Below are 23,292 nucleotides of genomic sequence, written 5' to 3' on the forward strand. Positions count from 1 at the left end.
ACAGCTCAGATTACCCCTCTTAGGATAAGCCTGGCTTCTCAGTCACTCTACCAACTTGTGTAGTATGGGCCTATATTAAAGGGTTACCTAATATCAAGAGATAAGCTATTGTAAAGTCCCACACCACTTGGACTCTACACATTCTTACCTAACAGGGACACTTGGTGAGGGTGTGGGCGGTAGGAAAGCATTTTCTGTTGTTGTTGCTTTTCCCCAATAACCACAGGTATAATGAATGACAGTGGGCATGGTCGGAGGCTGTGCCCACTGGCCATGGCCAAAAGCCATGGCTAGTGGTCTCGTAGTGTTCTAAAATGGACAGGGCTAGTGACCAGGTAGTGATTTTAAAAAGACAGTGGGCGTGGCCAAAGGCCATGACTAGTGGTCTGGTAGTGCTCTAAAAGGCCTAAGGCTGTGGTTAGTGACCAGGTAGTAATTTAAATACAATGGGCATGGATAGTGGTCTGATAGTGATCTGAAATGGACAGTGGGCATGGCCGAAGGCCAGACTCAATGGCCCTGGCCAGAGTCCAGGGCTAGTGACCAGGTAGTGATTTAATAAAAACAGTGGGCATGGCTATCCATGGCCAAAGGCCATGGGTAGTGACCAGGTAGTGATTTAAAAATAGGAAAGAGGCTTTTGCAGTAGTCCAGCCTAGAGAGAACCAAGGCTCTGAAGACAGTGAGCTTCTGGGGGAAAGTGAGAAAGGGAAGAGTCCATTTGAGGAGATGCAGCTGGTAGTGGGACTTCTTGGCGATTTCCGAGATGTGAGGAGAGAAAGAGAGTGTAGTCGATGATGGCACCAAGGTTTTTTGCCTTGCAGGAAGGTGAGGGAAGAAGGTACAAGGCAGGCAGCCCGAGTGAGAGAGGGAAAGCAGAGGCAGGGGTTCCAAAGAGAAGGATCTCCAACTTGCTGGCATTAAGGCAGAGATTGTTGGAGATGCACCAATCCTAAATCACAGATAGACGGTCAGGAATGAGCAAGAGAGGAGATGAGAGGAGGTTGTGGGGAGCCTGAAGGAAAGCTTAGTATCCTCTGTATAACACTGAAAGATAGAGGAGAAGGTAGAGATCAGGTGGGCCAAAGGGGTCAAGTAGAGGTTGAAAAACCAGGATGAGAGGCTAGAGCCCTGGGGAATGCCATGGGTAGAGAGAGAGGTGGCAGAGAGAAAGCGACCAAATTGGACCTGGGAGGGGCGGTCCAAGAGGAAGGAGGTCAGCCACTCCAGCACCTGATCCATGATGCTCTTGTTCTCTCAGAATCGATTGATCAGGATGGCATGGGTGACCGTGTCAAAAGCAGAGGAAAGATCAAGGAGGATGAAGACACAAGGAATGCTGGAATCAAAGTTAGAGAGCAGATCTTCACGGGTGTTCAGGAGAGCAGTTTCTGTGTCTCTGGCAGCTCTGAAGCTAGACTGATGGTCATGAAGACAATCAACAGATTCAATGTGGAGAGTAAGCTGGGAGATGGACAGCTTTTCCAAGAATTTGCCCAGGAAAGGGGCAATGGTTTGCAGGGCAGGTATGATCAGTAGACGGCTTCTTGATGAGGGGGTGCACAGGGGAGTGCTTAAGGGGAGAGGGGAAAGTTCCAGTGGCGAAAGAGTGATGGCAGAAATTGGCCAAAGCTGGAGCGAGGGTGTGAATGTGGTCCTTGGTGGTTCTGGAGGAGCAGGGGGCACCTTTTTGGAAGAAACTTTCATAGATCAGACTTGTCTAGAAAACTTGTCAGGTGTTGTCAGAGAGAAAGAGGAGGAAGGAGTAGGAGTGGGAGAGATGGCCAAAGGGGGGCCGAGAGAGTAAGAGGGAGAGGAAGAGGAGATAGAAGACAGGATGTCCTCAGTTTTAGCAGAGAAATTAGAGGCCAGAGCCATTCAGAGGGCTTGAGAGGGAACAGGAGAGGTAGCGACTGCAACGGGATTGGCCAGTTCCTTGCAGATTTTAAAGAGTTTGGCCATGTTGTTAGAGGCCGCAGAGACACAGGCTTGAATGTGTGCTCACTTCTTGGACTGGGCACAGAGTCGTATTGCCTTTGGAGCAGGCGGCAGGCCAGTTTGTCAGAGGATGTGCCCGAAGCTCTCCACTTCCTCTGAGCCACCGTGTACTTGCGTTTTGTGACGCTGAGGTCGGAATCATACCAAGAGTTGCACGTGGAGGTAGGTTTCAGCCGGATTCTCATGTCAGGGGCAAGGATGTCCAGGGTGTTGGAAATAGAAAGATACAGATTAGAAAGGGCTGTGTCAGGGTGTGAGTCAGCCTCAGGAGTAGGAGGAGCAGAGAAAGTAGAGGCAAAGGCATCCACTGACACACGCTTCATAGGCCGATTGACGGAGAAGGTAGGTTGCAGTGCTGGGGGGCTTTGCCTGAAGAATAGAGATGTTCAGATGAGAGGAGAGTAGAAAGTGGTCCGTCCAAGAGAGAGGAGTGGTGAGAGGGTTAGAAAGGGTGATGTCTGAGGTGATGTGAACATCCAAAGTATGTCTGGCAGAGTGTGTCGGGCCAGAGGCCAGAATGGAAAGTGAGACAGTGTCACAGAGGTTGCGAAAAAGCCCAGAGGAGGGATGCTGAGATCTCCAAGGAGGAGAAGTTAAGAAGTAGAGGCAAGGAGAGAAGAGGATTGGTCGGCCCATTCAGAGAGGAAGAGGGCAACCTGGCCAGGTGGCCTGTAGTTGGTGGCCGCAGTTAGTGAGAGGCCAGGAGAGATAGAGAGCCTCCAGTTCAGGCATTCAAAAGGAGGTGTAGGCCTGCCTAGGGATGACAGAGGCCAGGACCAACTCTGGAAAGATCAGGGCTACTCTACCACCAGGACGATTGGTTCTGGGGTAGGCGAGGATATTGTAGCCCACAGGGAGGAGTGTCAAAAGTCGAGACACAACTGGCCGTAACCCATGTCTCTGTGAGAGCAAGGACATCTTGGTTGAGTTCTTCGAGGAGGTGACAGATGTCAGAGGAGTGTTTGACTGCAGAACGAGAGTTGAGAGTAGCAACGTGGAGCAGGTTGTCACATTTGAAAGACTTGCGTGGAGCGGTATAGGCTTGAGACACACCCTACGGAGGTGGCGAGGCCCCTCTATAATATATAGAGAGAAGGAGGTCGGGAGAGGCATAAGGATAGATACACGGAGAGATAGAAACAGGGAGACAGAGAAAGGTAGAGCAAGACAGATGGAAATATATAGGGCCTGATTTCCAAAAGACTTTTACCATGGTGCATTCCCATTGAAAAACGCTTTGCAAATCAGTCCTGTAATCTCTTCAATGCATGTGCGGTACTGTTTGTGTTGGTAAGGGTGAGCATTAAAATAGAAAAAAGCATAACTTAAACATCGTAAAAATAGGTATTCTGTCTCCTTTGCTGAGGAGGACTTGTCTCCTTTTTTTCCAATCTCAGTATTCCTGGAAAAACTGCCATTAAAGTAGGCTGATAAAGTGTGCTTGGCATGCATTCTCACAGCGCCTGCCAAATGTGCTTTGGACATTTCAAGGATATGTGCTTTTGAAAGATTGGCTACATCAATTTACATTCACTGCAGTACTTTCAGAAAAGTTAGGTAAGCTGCTGCGGGAATGTTGTTTTGGATTAATCGGAACATTTGCAAAATGTCGCGCTCATTATCCCGGGTTTAACGCAAATCAAAAGAGGTATTTCTGACGAGAGCCGCATACGTTAGCGGCAGTGAGGGCATTTCTTAGAATGAAATAAAATATGTACCTGGACATCTTTTTTGTGACCAAATGTGTCAGGTGTCCACTTGATTCCTTAAACAAAGGGATTTCAGTGCCTGAGCACACGCTCCGTTTACACACAGAAGCCACACTTTGCATCTGTGCTTGAGGCGAAAGTGCTGCACACGGGCAACGCTGGACTTTGGAAAGAAAAGACGCGATTAAAGCACCGGCTAATCTGCTCCTTGAAATATCATAGACACAAGTATCCGAATGGGTTTCCAAGGACAAAAGAGGAGGTTCAAAGGCATGCCATTGGCTCCAAGTTCGGCCTGTCCCACGGCCAGCCTTAATTGGCTTGGGGTTCGCATACACCGGGTGGCAGACTCTGAGTTCCCTCTTCGCAGCGGATGAGGGGCTTAGTTCCGAGAACCCAGGGATATTGCCAACCGCTTCTGACCCGCTCCCTTGACGGTTTTATAAATCACAGAGGAGCAGACATGAGCTGCTATGCCAGAAGAGTCACTTTGCCTGCGATAACGCCACTCGTTCTACAAAAAAGGGTAGGACGTTTGAACGCTGTTGCCTTTTATTGTTGTTTTTTGTGTAGCGAGTTTACTTTTAGTGGCGGGTTACCAAGACAATATTTCAATTGGCGGTTGTTCAGCAAGAGGAAGCAGTGTGTATGGCCACAATATTTTACGGAAGGGCAATACACTTTGTACAGGTATTATCACAAAATGAATATTTAAAAAATGAAGTCAGGAATAATTGAATTGTAATGTTCGTTAAAGCCCCTTTACTCGACCTTGCACATTGCAAGGTTATTCTGGATTCCTCGCTGGGGGACGGTGGGCGGGTGGGGGGGAGGGGAGATGATAGACGCGCGACTGTGCTTTCGTGGCTGGCCGACTTTCTCTGGTGTGAAAGAGTTGCTTTTCACAAGGTCTTCCCCAGAAGAAGAGGACGGGAGCAGTATTTCCGATGGACGCCCAGCAGCCATTTCTATTCGTTGGTTGATGCTCGACTGCCGTGTTTTAACCCTATTTTGTTTTGGAAAATATTAACTAAGTGTATTGCAATCCGAGAATTAAACAAACGACCAGATTCACTTTGTATCATTTTGGAAGGATATAGTGTTTTGTCGCTTTAAAAAAAAAAAATCGGTTGCATTTAAACATGCTAAGTAACAACAAGCAATGCTTAATTTGCATTTATACTGCATGCGTGGGGAGCACGCTGCAGGTATAGGCTAGAGTGACGTCGTCTCGTCAAGCGTTGTTTAAATGTGTCAGGATACGCAGGATTACTTAAACACACGAGTTCGTGATGAAGTTATTATGATTCACTAAGGATGTCGCTGACATAGAGAGCAAGAGGTGACGCGCTTTATGCATTGAAGCCACCCCCCCTGACATATAGGGCCTGATTTACAAAGACGTTTTTAATTGTGAACGTCCAATTGAGAGCGCCTTTGTGAATCAGACCCACTATACCTGACAAGTACAAGGATGTGCGAATATTGTGATACCGAAACCCCCGAACGCATTCTCCTGAGTGCTATGAAGTTGAGAAAATGTTACAATGTTGGGAAGCACTGTCCTTTTGGTGTCAGAATGTTCCGCTGCCTCCCTGCCCATTATCCCCAGTGGGTAAGACGTCCATTCATCGCCCCTTTTTTCCCGCGGCATTTTTTGGCGCTGATTTGTTACCGCAAAACCCATCGAAATATATTGGGGGGGTGCAAAGGGATAGTGGGGACTAGATTGTAAATAGGTGGGAAGGGGAGTTTGGAGAGTAACACCCCAACATTAAAAAAAACAATATTCGATGAGTATTTGCGGCAAAAAAGGGCGGTAAAACATGCCGCGGAAAAAAAGCCGGCGATGGAATGACATAGGACCCTGAAATGCACTAGTACAGATCTGATGCCACCACTTTTGCACAGTTGTGTTGTCAAAACTCGTGGATTACATCTGAGCTACATTCCCCCACAAGAGGAAGGGGGCTCGTGGCGGAGTTCTTCTGCAAGGTCACATAACTCCGATGTGACTTGCCACACACCTTTTACCTAGGGTTGGGTGTACTGTATTCCCTTTAACATCTCGTCAGATTGGCATGCCCTTTTTGAAAATGGTGCTGTTATAAAACCATGGTGGCAAAGCCATTTACCACCATTTTTACCGCAGCACAACCTTACAGCCAAGGAAGCAGCTGAAAAGGAAAACGCTCCAGCACTCTGCAGTAGAGAAATGGAGAGAAATGCTGCGAAGCCAAGTGGAGGCCTCAGTGGGGACTAAGACCAGCCGGGAGTCTGGGGCAGGGACTTCCAGTCCCGAGGCGGTAATCCCGTTGTGGTGGTTGCGGTGCTGGAGTTCGGTGGACCTAGCACAGGTAAATCCCAACCCCGGAATAAGGTCCTAGTGTCTTGCGTACTCCTGTGTGGGAGATGTCATAGTTGTCGTTCGTACACTACAATTAGAACTTCTCCCTCACCAACAAAGAAAGCAGCAGCTTGCGATGTCCTGCATGGAAATATCTGGAGCAGCTTAATAGACTCCAGATCTGCAGCTTACCCTCCACGGGCGCCCCAGATAAACGGGCAGACGCGCGTACTCATCACCTCATACCTGGATAGTTAGAGACCGAAAGCTCGGATTCAAATCACCTGGAAAGCGAGGCCCCCCTTTTTATGGCCTCTGGAATTCTGCCCTTCCCATGGCCAGGGATCGTCGTGCCGCCAAAGATCTGCCATACACGAGTATGAGGCATTTCCTTTTTACAGGCGACTCGTGATCTCACAACGGCACTCTCATAAGAAAGTTAGCTAAAAGTGTTTGTAGAGTTTATCGCCGTCGCTCGTGTATTATAAGGATACTGAGTCATTTCTAATACGTGTACGCACATTTTGCAGCACCTGTTTCTTAATGATATCATTTTACATGGCGTATATCCTGCTCTTGAAAACGTAACCTTTATTCTTACATATAGGAAGCAGTTTATATCACCATGCATTCACAACAGTGTACACTAATGAATAGGCACTACTTAGTAAACCTTGCCATTTTGTCTGTAGGTTTTCAATACCCGGGCATGTATTTCTAGCGCGCAGTCAACTCACGCCCCCTACTCAATTGGGCAGTTTCAGAATTCGCAGCTGATTGCTGCCTACCCAGTCCCGTGCATTTGCGTTCTGTTGAATGGTACACGTACATCTGAAATGCTGCCATATGATGATTGATGGCATTACTATCACATTAAAATGGGAACATGTTTCATCAAAGTTGTGAGATTATTCGCCACAAAATGAACGGCGGGCGAATTAAATACACGATTACACACAGTCTAATTGGCATCAACATAACATGAAAAATGCAATATATCATCACTCAGCAATATGCAGTTTGTGGCTTTCAAAAGAACTGTTAGAAAATTGGATTTATTTAAAAAAAGAAACCAAAAAAGAATTGGGTGTTTAGTACCTGCAGCAAGGTTCCAAAACACACTGAGCTTCTCTGTATTGCATCTGACCTCACTCATAGTCAACTGCCGGACTGTGCTGCACCCACGGCCAGTTTTCTGCGGCTTAATCTAGTCCCTTCTGGAGTTGCAATCCAAGGACGCTTCAGGATGAAACCTTCTTGTAAAGGTCAGTAAGAGAGGTGCTCGACTAACCTGCGGGCCACAAGCTTGAATTTGGAGGTACACCGACAGGCGTATATCCGTTGTTCAAGATACATATCCATATGCAATATGGGGATGTCTATGTGCTGTACTAATATGGGCATGTCTATGTGCTGCACTAATATGGATGGGGATGTCTATGTGCTGTACTAATATGGGGATGTCTTGTACTAATATGGGGATGTCTATGTGCTGTACTAATATGGGGATGTCTATGTGCTGTACTAATATGGGGATGTCTATGTGCTGTACTAATATGGGGATGTCTATGTGCTGTACTGTTTGAACTCATTCAGCAGGGCTATCGTTATTATTAACTCCAGGAGTGAGTTATAAAAAAAGGTGCCATTGCCCTATCACAATGAGGAAATTATTGACTGCAACTCAATATGTTATCTAATATGTATTTTTGAAAGTGTGTCTGTCTGTTATGTTGGTCTGTTATAGAAATGAAGGCGGGTCTCTCTAGTGGGCTCTAAAGCAGTCTAACAGTGATAACCTTTTACGAGACATCTATTGGTGTGGTTTAAAGTGGCTAAAGTGGTGCCCCTGGCTGATTAAACCAAAACAAATGCTTATTTTGCTCAACTTCAAGCTGCTAAAGTGGCGTAGCCGGTGGATGAAATTGGACCTAATGCTTACTTTGCTCAACAAACGGCCAGAGCGATTTTGCTTAACAAACAACCACAACAAAAGCTAAACATGTGCTAAACAAATAACCATAATAAAAGCTTAGAATGTGCCAAACGAAGTATTCTGGGAAAATGAACACAAGAAAATCCGGGAAATTGGTCTTAGTGACACACAAAGAAGCGCACATCCTCCATGGAAAAAACCTGCACTTCATTTATCATGTCACCCAAGAGCCGATCATCTTCTTTTGGGAAGTCATCTGATGCTTCACATAGAAAGGCAGTAGAGACAGTTAAACAACGTCAACACAGACTTCAAGCACAAGCAAGCAGCCAGGCAGCACATCAAGACACACCAGAATAGAGACAAGCCAGACAACACGCTGATGCAGTTGCCTGATGCTCTGTGTAAAGAGGTCAGGAAGCCAGGGTACAATTTGAAAACAATATTTAAAGTTTGGGATATCTGCTAGTAATAAATAAAACAGGACTTTTATTAGAAATAATGCCAGCATATGCATTGCATCCCTGTTTTGTCAATTGTAGCTGAGACTACAGACATGAACAGTTGCTACTGTTATTCCTTCAGTATAAACAGGCAGTCTTTGACTAGTGTTGTACTGCGATTCACTGATACACTAGACAACTTTGAAGACAGTTTCACAGTTTGAGTATACATACTGCGACTTTCTAGCCATTGGGATGATAAGACTGACACTCTGGAGTGCAAAAACAACTGCGCTGCAGGAAAGCTTTAATCGCCTTATTGTTCAAAAGAGTCTTCACCAACTGATGGACCTCACCAAGGGGCCACCAAGATGTCTTATACCACCCGAGGTCCAGCATGCAATTGGTCTTGGTCCAAGTGCACATTTTGTAAGACTTCAGTCTGCTCAATCCACCTTTCCTCAGCTCTTACTGTGATTCCAGCAATTGGCTAGCCGGGAATGTTTCATACGCTTTTTTGTTTGCTCTCCTCCTCCTGCTCAATCCCCATCATTCATTTTCCAGTACGCACTATGGCTCTCCATACTGCATGCACATGCCAGAAAACATCAAAAAGTAAATATAAAACAAACACTAATTGTTCTTATTAAATTATTTATGTATCTTCTTTTTAACTGCTACATGTCACTTGTTGGCAACTCCAAACCCCGTGTAAAGGTCCCAGGTTGATTTTATGTTCAGATGAGTGTGTACTACCTTGCACTGGTGATGTGGCCTATTCTTCTGTTTACCTCTGCCAATCATATGGCCTGAGGTAGGCTACTATTGGACCTCCATGAAAGTGGAGGGTAATTAACAGTCAGCATCTGTTTTTTTTTTCTGTTTGCATTTGTAAAGGTGCATTGTGACATGTGAAACATCCTGCTGCTAAGAGAAGCTGTTTGATGTATTGTGACAGTACTTGAATACATAGAAGAAAGAGCGAGATAATTTTAGATTAAAGTTTTTACCTCTCCAGATTTATTCCTGCTTTATGTTATTTTTGTTCTTTTCTTTTTAAAAAAATCTTATTAAGTTCCACCATTTTTTGTTGTCCTGACAGTGTACATGTTAGATCTTGTAGAGCACTGTTATGTATAAGTGCCTTATTTACACGTTATAAGCATTTGAAAGAAATCAATAAATACATAAATCCTAATGATCTTCGTTAATATAAATATGTCAGAGATTTTAAAAATTTCTACTGGCAGGCTATTTCAGAATCTAGATATTTAGATTGATATTACTTGTCACCTTAAAGAGAATTTTTAAGTGCTGCGTACGAGTATGCTCATCCTGTTTGCATAGACATGCATAATAGCACTGCAGTTAACCAGTTACATTGAAGAATATTTAAGATCAACGAACCAGTACAACGTAATATTCACAATGGGGTCTACCATGCAGTTTGTCCTTCAGAAATGGTGGACACTGTGTGCGTATAGTACAGTCTTATGAATGAGCCATAGCGCCTTGTAAAATATGTATTTCTGGAGCGGAAGCCAGTGAAGATACTGTATGACTGGTAAGACTTAGCCATGCCTTTTACTCTCACCAGAAAACAGCTGCCCAACTGTTTTCTTCTCGAGGCTATTGAGGGATAATGTTGGGAGGCCATAATGTAGCATTTCCTTAATCAAGGAGGGTCTCTTGCCTTTGACCCACAATTCTCCAATATATATTTAGTGAAAACACTTTAGTTAAGGAACAGCTAAGGTGAATAGGTTCAGTGCAACAAAATCCTTGAAATTAAGTGAAAAAACTTTAGTTGAAGCACCGTTAAGGTGAAACAATCTGATGCAATCAACCCGTACAAATTCAGTGAAAAAAACTTTATTTGAAGTGACTTTGAGGTGCCGATTTAATGCAACAAAACCCCTGGAATTGGTCAGCTGTTGGAAGCTGTACCACCTTAACTATGAAGCCCTCATTGTGCATCCCCTAAGCGCACTGATGACATCACATATCACATCACCAGTGACATCACATGTGGCATCACTTGGGACATGTCAGATACCATAAGTGATGACATCAAATGAGAAATCGGGTAGGACATTACCAATGACCACCTCAGTGAGCTTACTGGTAAGTACCAGCCATTGGGAAACATTTTGGACTATATTTGAAGTTAGAAACACATGCAATATAGCCTGTCTCTTATGAAGGTCGGAAACATTTGTCAAGCATCGCAAATAATGGTAGGAAAACAACAGAAAGTTGGCCTTGCACATAGCATTCTACAATTTTAGATTTAATACAGCACACGTCTGCAAGCTTTAGATCTCCAGAGGTTTTACATTAGAACTTCCATTAGCCCTACCCAGCATAGGTGATGCTGAGGGATCAAGGGTGTCATAGTCCAAAATATGTAGAGGAATGCTGGTTTCAAACACTGGCACGAAAATGATTACAACTTTCACCCCTCCAGTATATTAGCTACTCTACTCCTGATAACCATCAGGCCTCACAACAGGTACGTGTTTTTTAACATTGTTGATCCTTGCAGGCCAGCTACCCTGACCTTTACTATTTGACAAGATCAAGGCCTACCTTTTGATTTGTTATACTGACAGTAAGCAGTCTGATGTATGAAGATACATAGATTTCATAAATTGTTCCTTCTCATGTATGTTTTATTCATTGGTGGTCTAGTGCAAAGTCATAATTGTACTACCCAAATATCTTTTTTGCATAGGGGAATGTTTTTAGAACAGAGTGATAAAGGTAATAGAGTAGCTCATCATAGTAAATGTGCATTCAATACAGAGTAACTTTGGTGTGTAGGAATACCATGGTTGTAAATGGACTGTACTTTTAAATGCAAACTCCAATCAAGTTTTGCACTTGAATCAACCGTTATATGAAGATACAGACTTTTCAAATGTTGCATCTCTCTTACTTGAATGTGCGATTGCTGTATAAGTAATATCACTGTTGATGCCTTAAGTGGTGTCATATGTGATGTCATCAGTGGTATCATTTGTGATGTCATCAGTGTGCTTAGGGGCTACTGAATGGGGGCCTCAAAATTAAGGTGGTGTCGCTTCCAACACCTGCCACATTTCAGGGGGTTTGTTGCATCAAATCAGCACCTTAACGTCACTTCAACTAAAGTTTTTTTTTCACTCAATTTCAAGGGATTCATTGCATAAGATGGTTTCACCTTAACAGTGCTTCAGCTAAAGTTCTTTCACCGAATTTCAAGAGTTTGGTTGCACTGCACTTACTCTGTCCCTTAACTACAGATTTTTCACTCAATGTCAAGGGTTTTGTTATGCTATGCCTCCCACCACCTGTAATTCTGTATTTATTTCTGATTACATAACTGATATCAGATTATTTCTTATCAAAAGCTGTTCTTTAGCTATAAAATATTGTGTTTCTCAATCATTTATTTTTTTGTCCTCTAGATAAGAAGGGATTAGTAATGGTGTACTGTGACAAGGAAGAGTGAGGTGGGGTTAATGGGGTACTGTAATGAGGAAGACTGAAATTGTGTAGTTGGGGACTGGGAAAAGGAAGAGTTATATGGTGGTAGTGGGGCACTGTGATGAGGTAGAGTGAGGTGGTTGTATTGGGGTTCTGTGACAAGGAAGAGTAAGATGTGATAGTGAGCTACTGTCACAAGATAGAGTGAGTTGGTGGTAGTGGTGTACTGATGTCGTGGCAGTGGTGGACTGTGATGGGAAAGAGTGAGTTGATGGAAGTTGGGGACTGTGACGAAGAAGAGTGAGTTGGAGATAGTGGGGTACTGTGATGAGGAAGAGTGAGGTAGTGGTACTGGGGGACTGTGATGAGTAAGAGTGAGTTGGTCATAGTGGTAGATCGTGATGAGGAAGAGTGATGTGGTGGTAATGGTGGGCTGTGAAGGGAAAGAGTGAGTTGATGGTAGTGGGTATTGTGATGGGGAAGAGTGAGTTGGTGGTATTGTGGTATTATGATGAGGAAGAGTGACTTGTTGATAGTGGGGTACTGGGACAAGGAAGAGTAAGGTGGTGGTAGTGGAGATTGTGACATAAGGGAACCAATGTAGCTCCATACCGTTAGACTGGTACCTGTGTTATCAGTCATGTCTTTTTCCAAGAGGGCTGCATCCATCTGGAACCAAAGCTATTCATAACAGTTCAAGGAGAACATTGCTCTGCATCACAACCCTTGTTGTTTCTCAGCTCCAGACTACGGGTGAGATGCTGCCCAATTCTTTTCCTCTCCCCTTGCCCTGTGTTTCCTCCTCCTTGCCATGTACCCCTTTCATTTGTTGTGCTTCAGACCCCTTTCCTTGTTTCTCCCGTCCTTCAGTTTGCTGTACCTCCTTGCATACTAATTTCATCTTGCCATCAGGACCCCAGGATCCTGATCTGCATTACATCAATTTTCTTTTCCGCCTGTGTCTTTTTCCCCTGGATTCCGGTTCAACCCTCTGGTCTCCCCTTTGCCATTACCTGTCCAAATAGGTAAGCAAAATGTCTACCAGTAGGCATCATCCCTATCTCTGCTCGGACTGACTCCACCCCAGATATAAGGAAAGAGAACCCAAATGACCCACAGGTGAGAGGTGCTGCAATGAGGAAGATGTATGTGGTGGTAGTGGGGTATTGTGATGAGGAAGAGTGAGATGGTGGTAGTGGGGGCTGGGACAAGGAATAGTGAGATGGTCATACTTGGAGACTGTGACATGGAAAAGTGAGATGGTGATAGTGGGGTACTGTGATGCTGAAGAGTGACATGGTGATAATGGGGGACTGTCATGAGAAAGAGTGAGGTGGTGGTACCTGTGGACTATAACATAGAAGAGTGAGATGGTGATAGTGGGGTACTGTGATGCTTAAGAGTGATGTGGTGATAGTGGGGCACTGTGATGAGGAAGACTGAGGTGGTCGTAGTCGGTTACTCTGATGAGGACAAGTAGGTTGGTGGTAGTGGGATACTGTGATGATTATGAGTGAGTTGGAGGTAGTGGGGTACTGTGACAAGGAAAACTGATGTGGTGGTAGTTGGGGCTATGAGGAGGAAGAGTGAGTTGGTGGTAGTGGGATGCTGTAATAGAAGAGTGACGTGGTGGTTGGTAGGGACTGATGGGAAACATTTTAGTGGTCGTAGTGGGGTACTGTGAAGGGGAAGAGTGAATTGGTAGTAGTGGTGTACTGTGATAAGGAAGAATGGCATAGTGGTAGTGTGGTACTGTGATCAAGAAGAGTGAGGTGGAGTTATTGGAGTACTGTGACAAGGAAGTGTGAGGTGGGAGTATATAGGTAAGATTAATATTCAGTATGGGGAAGAGGGATGTAGTGGGTCTGGAAGGTTTACTATTTATGTTCTGTGATGAAGAAGAGGGAGGTGTGATAATATCAGTGTCTTCCCTGCTGACATCAACTGTGAATGGAGATCTTCACTGTTAAGTCACATCAAAAGCTTGTCCAACCAAAACAAAGACAATAGTAAACAAGCATCGGCTTTCCAGAGACTTTCGTTGCACACTTTTATTTTAACTAATTAAGCAAATATAAGTTTATTGAACACATTCAACACCCCCAAAACACTTATAGTCCCATAATAACCGCCTCCCACACATTTTAACTTCATTTAGGAAGCATTCCCTGTAATTTGTTTTATATTTGAAAAAATAAAGATTGCTTCTTAAATTAACATAAAATACTCCTCATCCCCTAACTAGCAATCACAGTTATTGCCACATCTCAATATGTAATAGTTATATGTGCTCTTTTCTCTACCGTTTGTGTTGATCCTCGAACTTGGAAAAACGCTTGAAAAAAAAAGGAAATACACTATCACCAATCCACAAACCTTCAAAAATCATCCTCTTTTAGCCTGACCACATCCTCCCTGGCATCAAAACGGTACTACCTGTACCCCTTAAACAATTTTAGGGCACTTTCCAAAATCGATTCAAGAACTTGGTTCTCGAAATGTGTAATGGTGGATTTTCAGAATTGAAATAAATGGCACCACAAATGCGTCATGGGAAAAATAACTATATTTTGGGTGGCACCCCGCTCAAAGCCACATTTTAAAAAATGTCTACCAACAAACCATCAAAGTATTTCTTTCAAGCGCTTTATGCCCAAAATGTTTCTTATTTGGTGCAGATCCATCTAGCGGTTTGGGCTGCGCACTTGAGCAACAATTTGATATTTTTCCATGCAAAAGTAAAAAATACACCCTTAATTTGACCCTTTATATCTTTTGAACCATAACACGGATTTGCATGATATTTACCAGTTCTGCCGGCCTCGGTCCCAGATTTGTAATCTCAAATGCCATGCTGATCGATCATACAGCTCAAAAGTTATTTGTCATAGAAATGCCCTATTTTCTGTGGATGATAGGTTTCACCTTAAATATAGGGGGACTAGCATCGCCCCATAATATATTCCGTGTAAAACTGTACTTTAGGGTCAGTTGAGGTGAATAAGTTCAGTGCAACAAAACCCTGGGCATTCAGTGAAATATTTTAGTTGAAGTTCAGGTGCTGATTTAATTCAACAAAGCCACTGAAATGTGGCAGGTGCTGGATGTTTTGCCACCTTAACAATGAGATCCGATTCTGCCGCCCCTGAGCACCCTGATGATATCACAGATTACATCACATATGGCATCACATTTAACATCACCAATGACATTACTTGTACAGCACATCTCAAGTGAAAGAAAGAGAGAGGCAACATTTGAAAGGTGTATTGCTGCATCTATATATGGATTCAAATGCAATGCTTGTTTGGAGTTTACATTTAAACACACTCTCCATTTAAAACCGTGGTTTTCCTACACCCCTGAGTCTCTCTGTATTGATTGTGCATTTCCAATGAGGAGATACCCCAGTACCTTTGTGACTCTGTTCTTAAAACGATCCGCTCTGCAAAGTAAAAATTTAGAGTAACATAATTATAACTAGTAGAAAACGTCAGTATAACAAATAAAAACGAAGGCCTTACCATGTTAAATGGTAAACGTTATGGCCGGTGGGCTATAAAGGCCCACCATGTGGAAAAACAATTTCATGTTCTGAGGACACAGAGTTATCAGTAAACAAGTAGATAATGTACTGTACTGACAAAAGTTGTAATCTTTCCTTTACATGGATTTAAACCCTGCATGTTACTAGATGTTTTGGACTCGGACTCCCACAAGCCCTCACAGTTAACTATACAGGCAAAGGCTGGTGGAAGTTGTAATGAAAAATATCTGGAGAGCCAAAGGTTTCAGACACATACTGCATTGTATCTGAAATTGTAGATTCTTATGAGCAAGAACTACTTTTTGTAGCTATTCTGCCATAGAGTACTTTGTATCTGTGCTATCATTCATTCACTCAGTGTCTTACTGTTCAGTCAAAAATATTTCACCATGACTGGTACTTACTAGTGACATCATTGTGGAGGCTGTAGGCAGCGTCATAAGTGATTCAACATAAGGTATCAAGTGTTTGGGAGGGTGACCTGCGCTCTACCAATGGAATGGTTACAAGTCTAATGAAATCATGAAATAATATCAATTGGTTTCAAAATATGGTGTCCTCAAAGACACTTTTTCGAATTCGTATTTATTGTCCTTAGATTAGGCTGATCTAAGGACAATAAATATGATTTCGAAAAAACTGTCTTTGAGGACACCATATTTTGAAACCAATTGATATTATTTCATGATTTCATTAGACTTGTAACCATTTCATTGGTAGAGCGCAGGTCACCCTCCCAAACACTTGAAACCTTATGTTAAACTAATCCAAACTTTGTGGGAAGTTTGTTGGGACCTGGGGCAACCGGCTGCCACCTTCAACAAAATTGTACAGCATTTGACATGTCAAAAGTGGAGACAAGCTCATAACCACTTCATCGTTCCCACATACCCTTTTCATAAGGGATTCAAATTGTGATCTCATCACTAACGTCATCAAGATGCCCTAAGTGAGATCAAATTATGAGTGATGCCATTCATTATTTCATATGTGATGTCATCATTCAAGTCATTTGGGAGGCCATCTGTGTGCTTTTGGGTTCTATTCCAGGGTATTTCTTCACCTCAACTGAACATTTTCACCTTCACTGTCCCTTTATTAAAATGTTTCACTGAAATTTTAGAGCATTGTTATTCTATTTATTCTATTGTATCTCCCATGACCTGTAATTCTACCATTTTCTTTTCTGATAACATAACTATATCACATCCTTAGGTATTAATGTTTGTTCCCAATCTATGGTTTGTTCCACCATTAGGCATTGTTACCCCATTTGGGATCATTCGGGCCACTGGCCTTGGGCTGTGGCCAAGGACAATTGGTCATTTTTCCCACGTCATGGTCCCCATAACCCAATGTGTAAACAACAAGGACAATTAGGAGAGACTGGTACAAGGAAGAGGATGAGAGGCTTGGATGAGGAGGAGGCACTGTGATAAGGAGTTGCCACTACAATGAGGAAGATGGATTGTTATTGGGAATAGATAGAGGGGTTGTAATGAGGACAGAGCACTGGGCTCAGGATATTATCAATTATATAAATCATACAAGAATGAAAAAACATATAATTTATAATATCTGTAGAAAAATACAAAATGATGAACATAACAAACCAAAAGAAATCTAAACCCATACCTCTCTTTCTCTTTCATCCTCCTTACCATCACCTGAAAAACGTCAACTTGCCATTTTTATATGAACTATTATAAATGGAGTCACATTTTCTATGTGTACTTTTATAAATGTATTATAAGGATAAAGATATCCTGCTTAGGAATATCGATAGGCAGTTGTTTCTCATACCACCATGATGGGAATCGAGATGTTATACAATATAGTGCATTTGTCTCCCTAACTATAGTGCCAATATCTACCAAAATATAACTCGCATCTCTCTTACATCCTCCTTTCATATTCCCTTAACATCCACAAATCTTAAATAATTGTTTACAATGCGAACTATGATATGGTTTATAAATGAAGAACGAAATTCTCATCGCAAGAATCTTTATTTTCCGGTAAATTGCTCCTAGAATAGAGACAAAAATCAAGATCTTTGAAGAAATAGTGCATTTTTTCCTCCCTCCTCACTGTATGACTGTATCAATTTTCAAAGTAACTCAACCCAAACCTCTCTTTCATGCGCCTTACATCTTCCTTTGACCAATAAATCCTAAATTGCTGTCCTATATATGGACATGAAAACACATGGTTCCTACATGGAGATTCCAATCTTCAGTGCAAATACGCCTGACGACTTCATTGTTAAATCACGTGAAATACTTATTTGTTCCTTCACATTAACACACTTAAACTTGATACATTTCTACATGTACTAATATTTATGGATTACCTTTTTTATGTGTGCTCTTATATATTGATTACATTTATACACATTGAGGTGACCAGCATAGGAATATCTATCTTCAGTTACCTCTCATGCCTTGGTTGGTCTGCTCCCAGCATTGAGACAATGATATTTGAAAAAGTATTGCTATTTTTCCTCCTCACTGTATCACATTCAAAAGTAACTTGACCCATACCTCTCTTTCATGATCCTTAATTCTTCCCTTGAACCAATAAATCTTAACTTTCTGATATATATATATATATATATATATATATATATATATATATATATATATATATATATATATATATATATATATATTTAAATACATGTGTCTCATATGAAGGTTTCAATCTTCAACACTTATGGGCTTTGAAAAGAAAATCAACATCTTTTTGTTAAATCACGTTTGTCAAATCAAAACAATCAATGAAGAAAACAAACATTAGCATCACTCTCAGTTTTGTGAGGCACATTATTTTCCCTATGAATTATGAAATTATGCAATTCTCCTCAATCCCAAACCTCCAAGGCACCAAATGGCCAGAGTACCTGCCCCCGGCATCATTTAAATCAATGTAGGAATCAGTTCAAGCATTGTTTTTTTTAATAAGTAAAAGAAACAGGGAATGCTTCATAAATTCAATAAAAAGACCTCTCTTCCTCCAAATATGCATGCTCTTCTTTTTGATGTGGTGAAAGTCGGTCCAGTATTTTAAGCTGTTTGTTTTGGCAAAAATTGCCCATTGTCTGTGCGGGAAAAACAATGCATAAAGTGAAAAATACACCTTTTTTACCGTTTTATTTAGTTTAAACTATAGCATGCATTTCACCAAATGTTCCTGATTTGGGGGCCTTAGGCAGGCAATAATGGTTTTAATGTGGCTGCCACTATTGAAAGGGGAGAGGTGGAGGAGGATGATAGTACTAATGTTTCTCTAACAACCAAAGAGGTTGAAGTTATGTGGGAGTTGGAAAAGGAGAACCGAGTCAGGCTCAAGCAAAAAGAGCTTGAGTTTAACATGGCAGAGCTTGCATTTGAGAGAGTTGAGAAGCAGGAGGACAGGGTACATCAGCTGGAACTTGCCAGGATTCAGGCTTTGCAAGTTTCTTCCAGATGGTCTGGAGTGGTTCTGGGCTTCTTCTCATCCTAGGTTCCCTAAAGATCTGCCCACTGTGTATGATGAAAAGAACAACATCATGGATTGACTGACAACCTTTGAGTATGTTTGCGAGGTGCAAGAAGTGGGTGAGGCTGATAAAATCACATGGTTGATTAGCAGGCTACCCTATTCCGGCTGCAGTGCCATTATGGATATGCCAAATGTGGACAGAAAAGACTTTGCAAAATTGAAGCAAGCTCTCATCTTAAAGTTTGGGAAGACTCCTTCCCCATACTTGAAGAGATTCAGGGAGTGCAAGAAAAATGATAATAATACTTGGGTATCATATGTTACTGATTATTTCAAGAACCTGAGTTTCTGGGTTGAGAGCTACAAGCTAACCACTCTTGAGGGCATGATCAGCGTTGTCATGCTTGAACACATGAACACATTTTTGCTTCCTGCTCCCCTGTGCTTAAGCAGCATTTGGCGGACTTTACAGAGTTAGATCCTCAGAAGTTGGCCATTTCTGCCGATTTGTGGGTGTCACATAGAGTGTCCCATAAGGACAAACCTACTTCAGGCAATCAAGAGCAGGATAAGAAGCAGAAGGAGAAAGAGGGTGGTGGTGCTGATAAATCGTCCTCCCAGAAGGGCCACACAAAGTTCGAGAAGGCTAAGTCACATGATGCTGAAAAGGGTAGTGGGACTATCCCAAGCACAGCAGTGGTTACCATACCAGTGGATGTTGTGTGGCTCGTGGGGCAAATGACTGTGTGAAGGTGGACCCCCGGCATGGTCCACTCGGTGTATATGGTCTTCTCACATGATGAATGAGAAATACTCACACGGGTATCCTTCTCTTCAGATTCCTTACCCTTGTTGGATAGGATCTGAGGTAGTGTTAGTTTCCCTGGGATCTGGGGAACCTACAGTTACTGAGGCCGTTGGCTCCATACCTGACAATAACAAGCATTATTCAAGGATAGGGTGCTGGTAGATTTTGGTAGATTTTGTAGACACCTCTGCCAGAGACAATGGTGACAGCAGAACTGTGGTGGATTTCACATTGGTAAACTCAGAGGAACTGGCCAGAGCTCCCCTGATGCCACCAAGTTGACTGATGGACCCTCACTTAAGGTTCCAGTTATCTATGTAACTCTAGCTGTGAATGGTGTAGATACCTGTTAGTGTGCAGAGGCAAGCCCCTGGTAAAGTTCTGATACGGAATGATCTCAGAGACGTAGGACTTGTAGGTGACACTACAGATTGTCCATGCACAATGTCTCAGACCACGGCTACCGCGTCAAGTCCAAGGCACAGCCTAAACCAAAGGGGGAAACCCAAGGCTAAGGTAGTGAAAAAGCAGATGGAGGGAGAAGCTAGCTCACTTACCACTGAGATGGAGGCAGTTGGACAAGCCCCTGAACCTGATGAGGAAGAGGGGCTGCCTTAAGTCCTCAACCCACATGACCATCCTGAATTTTAGAGTTTACTGGCAGAATGGGGTCCATGTAGCGAAGAGTTTAGTAAGAACCAATCTGAGTGCCCATTTTTGGAAGTACTCAGGAGACAGGCCTATTCTCAGCTTGAGCGTGAACCTCCTGGGAAATACCCCATTTATTTGGAAGGTGGGTTCCTATACAGTGAGGCCACATTGTCCTCTGAAGGAGACCATAGGAGGTTGGTAGTTCCCCGTCAGTTCAGATCATTCCTTCTACAATTGGCACATGAAGTCCCCCTTGCAGGTTATCTTGGGATCAAGAACACAAGGAGAGGTTATCCATGCACTTCTATGGGCCTAAGATGGGAGCTTTAGTGGAAAGCCATTGTAGGAGTTGTGCCACTTGCCAAATTTATGGTAAAGGCAGTGCAAAATTCCGGCCTCCATTTGTACGCCTCCATTTAGTGTGTACTCCCTTTGAGAGGGTAGGAATTGACATTCATCCCCTTGACTGTCCAACATTCTCAGGCAGCAGGTTTATTCTGGTAGTAATTGATCATGCTACCAGGTATCTTGAGGGAATCCCACTGAAGACAGTGACTATAAGGCCAGTTGCTAGGGCATTAATTGGCATCTTTACTAAGGTCTGTTTCTCTAAAGAAGTTGTGTTTGACAGATGCAGCAACTTCATGTCCACGTACATACAAGCCATGTGGACGGAGTGTGGTGTCTCCGATACATTTTCATCAGCTTATTATCCACAGACAAATGGCTTAGATGAGAGATTCAACAAGACTCTCAAAAGCATGGTTGGAGGTCTTGATGAGCCCCGGAGGAGAAAGGGGCATCTCCTTGTGCAATGCTTGCTTTTCACCTGCAGAGAGGTACCCAAAGAAGGGGTTGGCTTCAGTCCCTTTGAACTTCTTTTTGCTAACCCTGTCAGAGGGCCCCTTGCTATAGTCAAGGAAGGTTGGGAGCTCCCCACTCTCAGTCTCTAGAAATGTGGTGGACTATGTGCTTGTTCTAGGAAAAAGGATGGCCTGACTGATGGCTCAGACCAATGATAAGTTGAAGGCTGGTCAGGTTTTGGTAAAACCTTGGTAGGAACAGAAGGCTTCTCTTGTTCATTTTACTACCGGCCAAGAATTCTGAATGCTCAATCGCAGAGCTTTACAGGACAAATGGTCAGGCCCTTACCTGGTGAGGTGAACTACTTAGTGGACCTTATGAGATCAGGCCAGGCTTCTAAAGTGTTTCATATAAATAGACTTAAGGCATTCATCTTTAGGGTTGAAATAATGGCTATTTTGCTTTTGGCTTCAGACAGAGGAATCTGAACCTCTCCCTGATTTAACACCTTGGTGTAAACATGACATTGCCACTGAATATAGTGTGCCTACTGAAAGTAGGAGTTATAGAATGTCGGATAAAGTAAGATCCCACATTAAATCTGAAGTCAACAAAATGTTGGATCTTGGGGTGATTGAGCCTTCTAGCAGTCCTTGGCCCAGTCCAGTCATTCTGGTTCCAAATGCAGGTACCTCTGACTTGAGATTCTGCATGGACTATTGTGTTCTGAATGCTGTCACTAAGTCAAATGTTCACTCTCTTCCCAGAACGTAGGAGTTGGTAGACAATCTGGGTGCTTCCAAGTACCTCAGCACATTTGATGTCACTGCAGGATACTGGAACATTTCCCTGACAGAAAATACCAAGGAGAAGACAGCATTTTAAAAACCAGAAGGTCTTTACCAGTTCAGGGTAATGCCTTTTGGATTGAAGAATGCACCTGCCACTTTCCAGAGGCCTGTAAATCATGGTCTGAATGGGATAGATTATTTCTGCATTGCATATCTGAATGATATAGCAGTTTTCAGCCCCATTTGGGAAGACCATGTGAAACGGCTCCAGATTGTGTTGCAGGCTCTTCAGAAGGCCCACCTGACCATAATGGCAACAAAGTGTCAAATTGGGCAGGGTTCAGTGGTCTATCTTGGGCATGAGGTTGGTATGGGCATCCCAGTAAATTAAAGGCTGTACAGGACTTGGCAAACCCCTCTACCCAAACCCAGATGAGATTTTGTTTAGGCCTCACTGGGTACTACTGGAATCTCATGGCAGACTATGGCACCATAGCTGCCCGCCTGACCGCTCTCACAACTCCTAGAAATTCCAAGATGGTAACCTGGAGTGAGGAGTGTGAGAAGGCATTCCAAGGCCTGAAGGATTCCCTTTGTCGGACCCCTGTTCTCAGAGCGCCTGCCTATAAGAAGTAATTCATTGTAGAGGCAGATGCCTCTGACACTGGGATAGCAGTACTATCACAGCTAGATTAGAAAGGCAAGGAACATCCTATATGTTTCATCAGCTGCCAGTTTAAGGACAGAGAGCTCAGGTGGTCTACTGTGGAAAAATTATGTTTTTCCATTGTGTGGAGCTATAGGAAGTTGAGGACCTACCTCCATGGTACCCACTTCACTGTGCAGACTGACCGTAGGCCCTTAAAGTGGTTGATGATCATGAAGGGAAAGAATCCTAAATTGCTTAGGTGGTCCACAAGCCTTCAAGGCTCTGACTTTACCATTGAGCATAGGCCCGTTCCTCAACATTGCAATGATGATGGGATGTCCAGAATATTTAACCGACCTGAATATGAGACCCATGCAGGGGTAGATTAGTTCCCACTGGACCTAATTGTGGGGAGAGGGTGAGTGTTAGGAAAGATTTATCTTTTAGCAACTTTCCCTCCATATCCGCTGAAAATCTAAACCTTTTGCTTTTGTTTTTCAACATGTCCTGATTTTTTACAGTGAAGTGAAGCCGTCAGCTTCATTCCACTGGGCTTTTTCTCACTTTTGTATGGGGAAACTGACTAGCCTTTCTGACTGCCAGTACTGGGAAACTATGTTTTCCTTAGTGTTTTGACTTTGGTACCTTTTTGGATAAC

The 23,292-nt window shown here is 43.1% G+C and overlaps 1 protein-coding gene across 1 annotated transcript in view; it reads left to right on the plus strand.

Moving 5' to 3' along the window:
* The first annotated feature begins 3,994 nt into the window (after nucleotides 1-3,994).
* The window catches only part of GRB14 (growth factor receptor bound protein 14), a 1,091,974-nt gene continuing 1,072,676 nt past the window's right edge, over nucleotides 3,995-23,292 (plus strand). The window contains exon 1 of the mRNA XM_069616312.1: nucleotides 3,995-4,233. Within this exon, the coding sequence (XP_069472413.1) occupies nucleotides 4,081-4,233 (153 nt within the window). The 5' untranslated portion in view covers nucleotides 3,995-4,080. The remainder of the gene's footprint in view (nucleotides 4,234-23,292) is intronic.

Source organism: Ambystoma mexicanum, chromosome 9 (genome assembly GCF_040938575.1).
Source record: "Ambystoma mexicanum isolate Mex_15411 chromosome 9, UKY_AmexF1_1, whole genome shotgun sequence".
In the NCBI taxonomy this organism is placed as follows: domain Eukaryota; kingdom Metazoa; phylum Chordata; class Amphibia; order Caudata; family Ambystomatidae; genus Ambystoma; species Ambystoma mexicanum.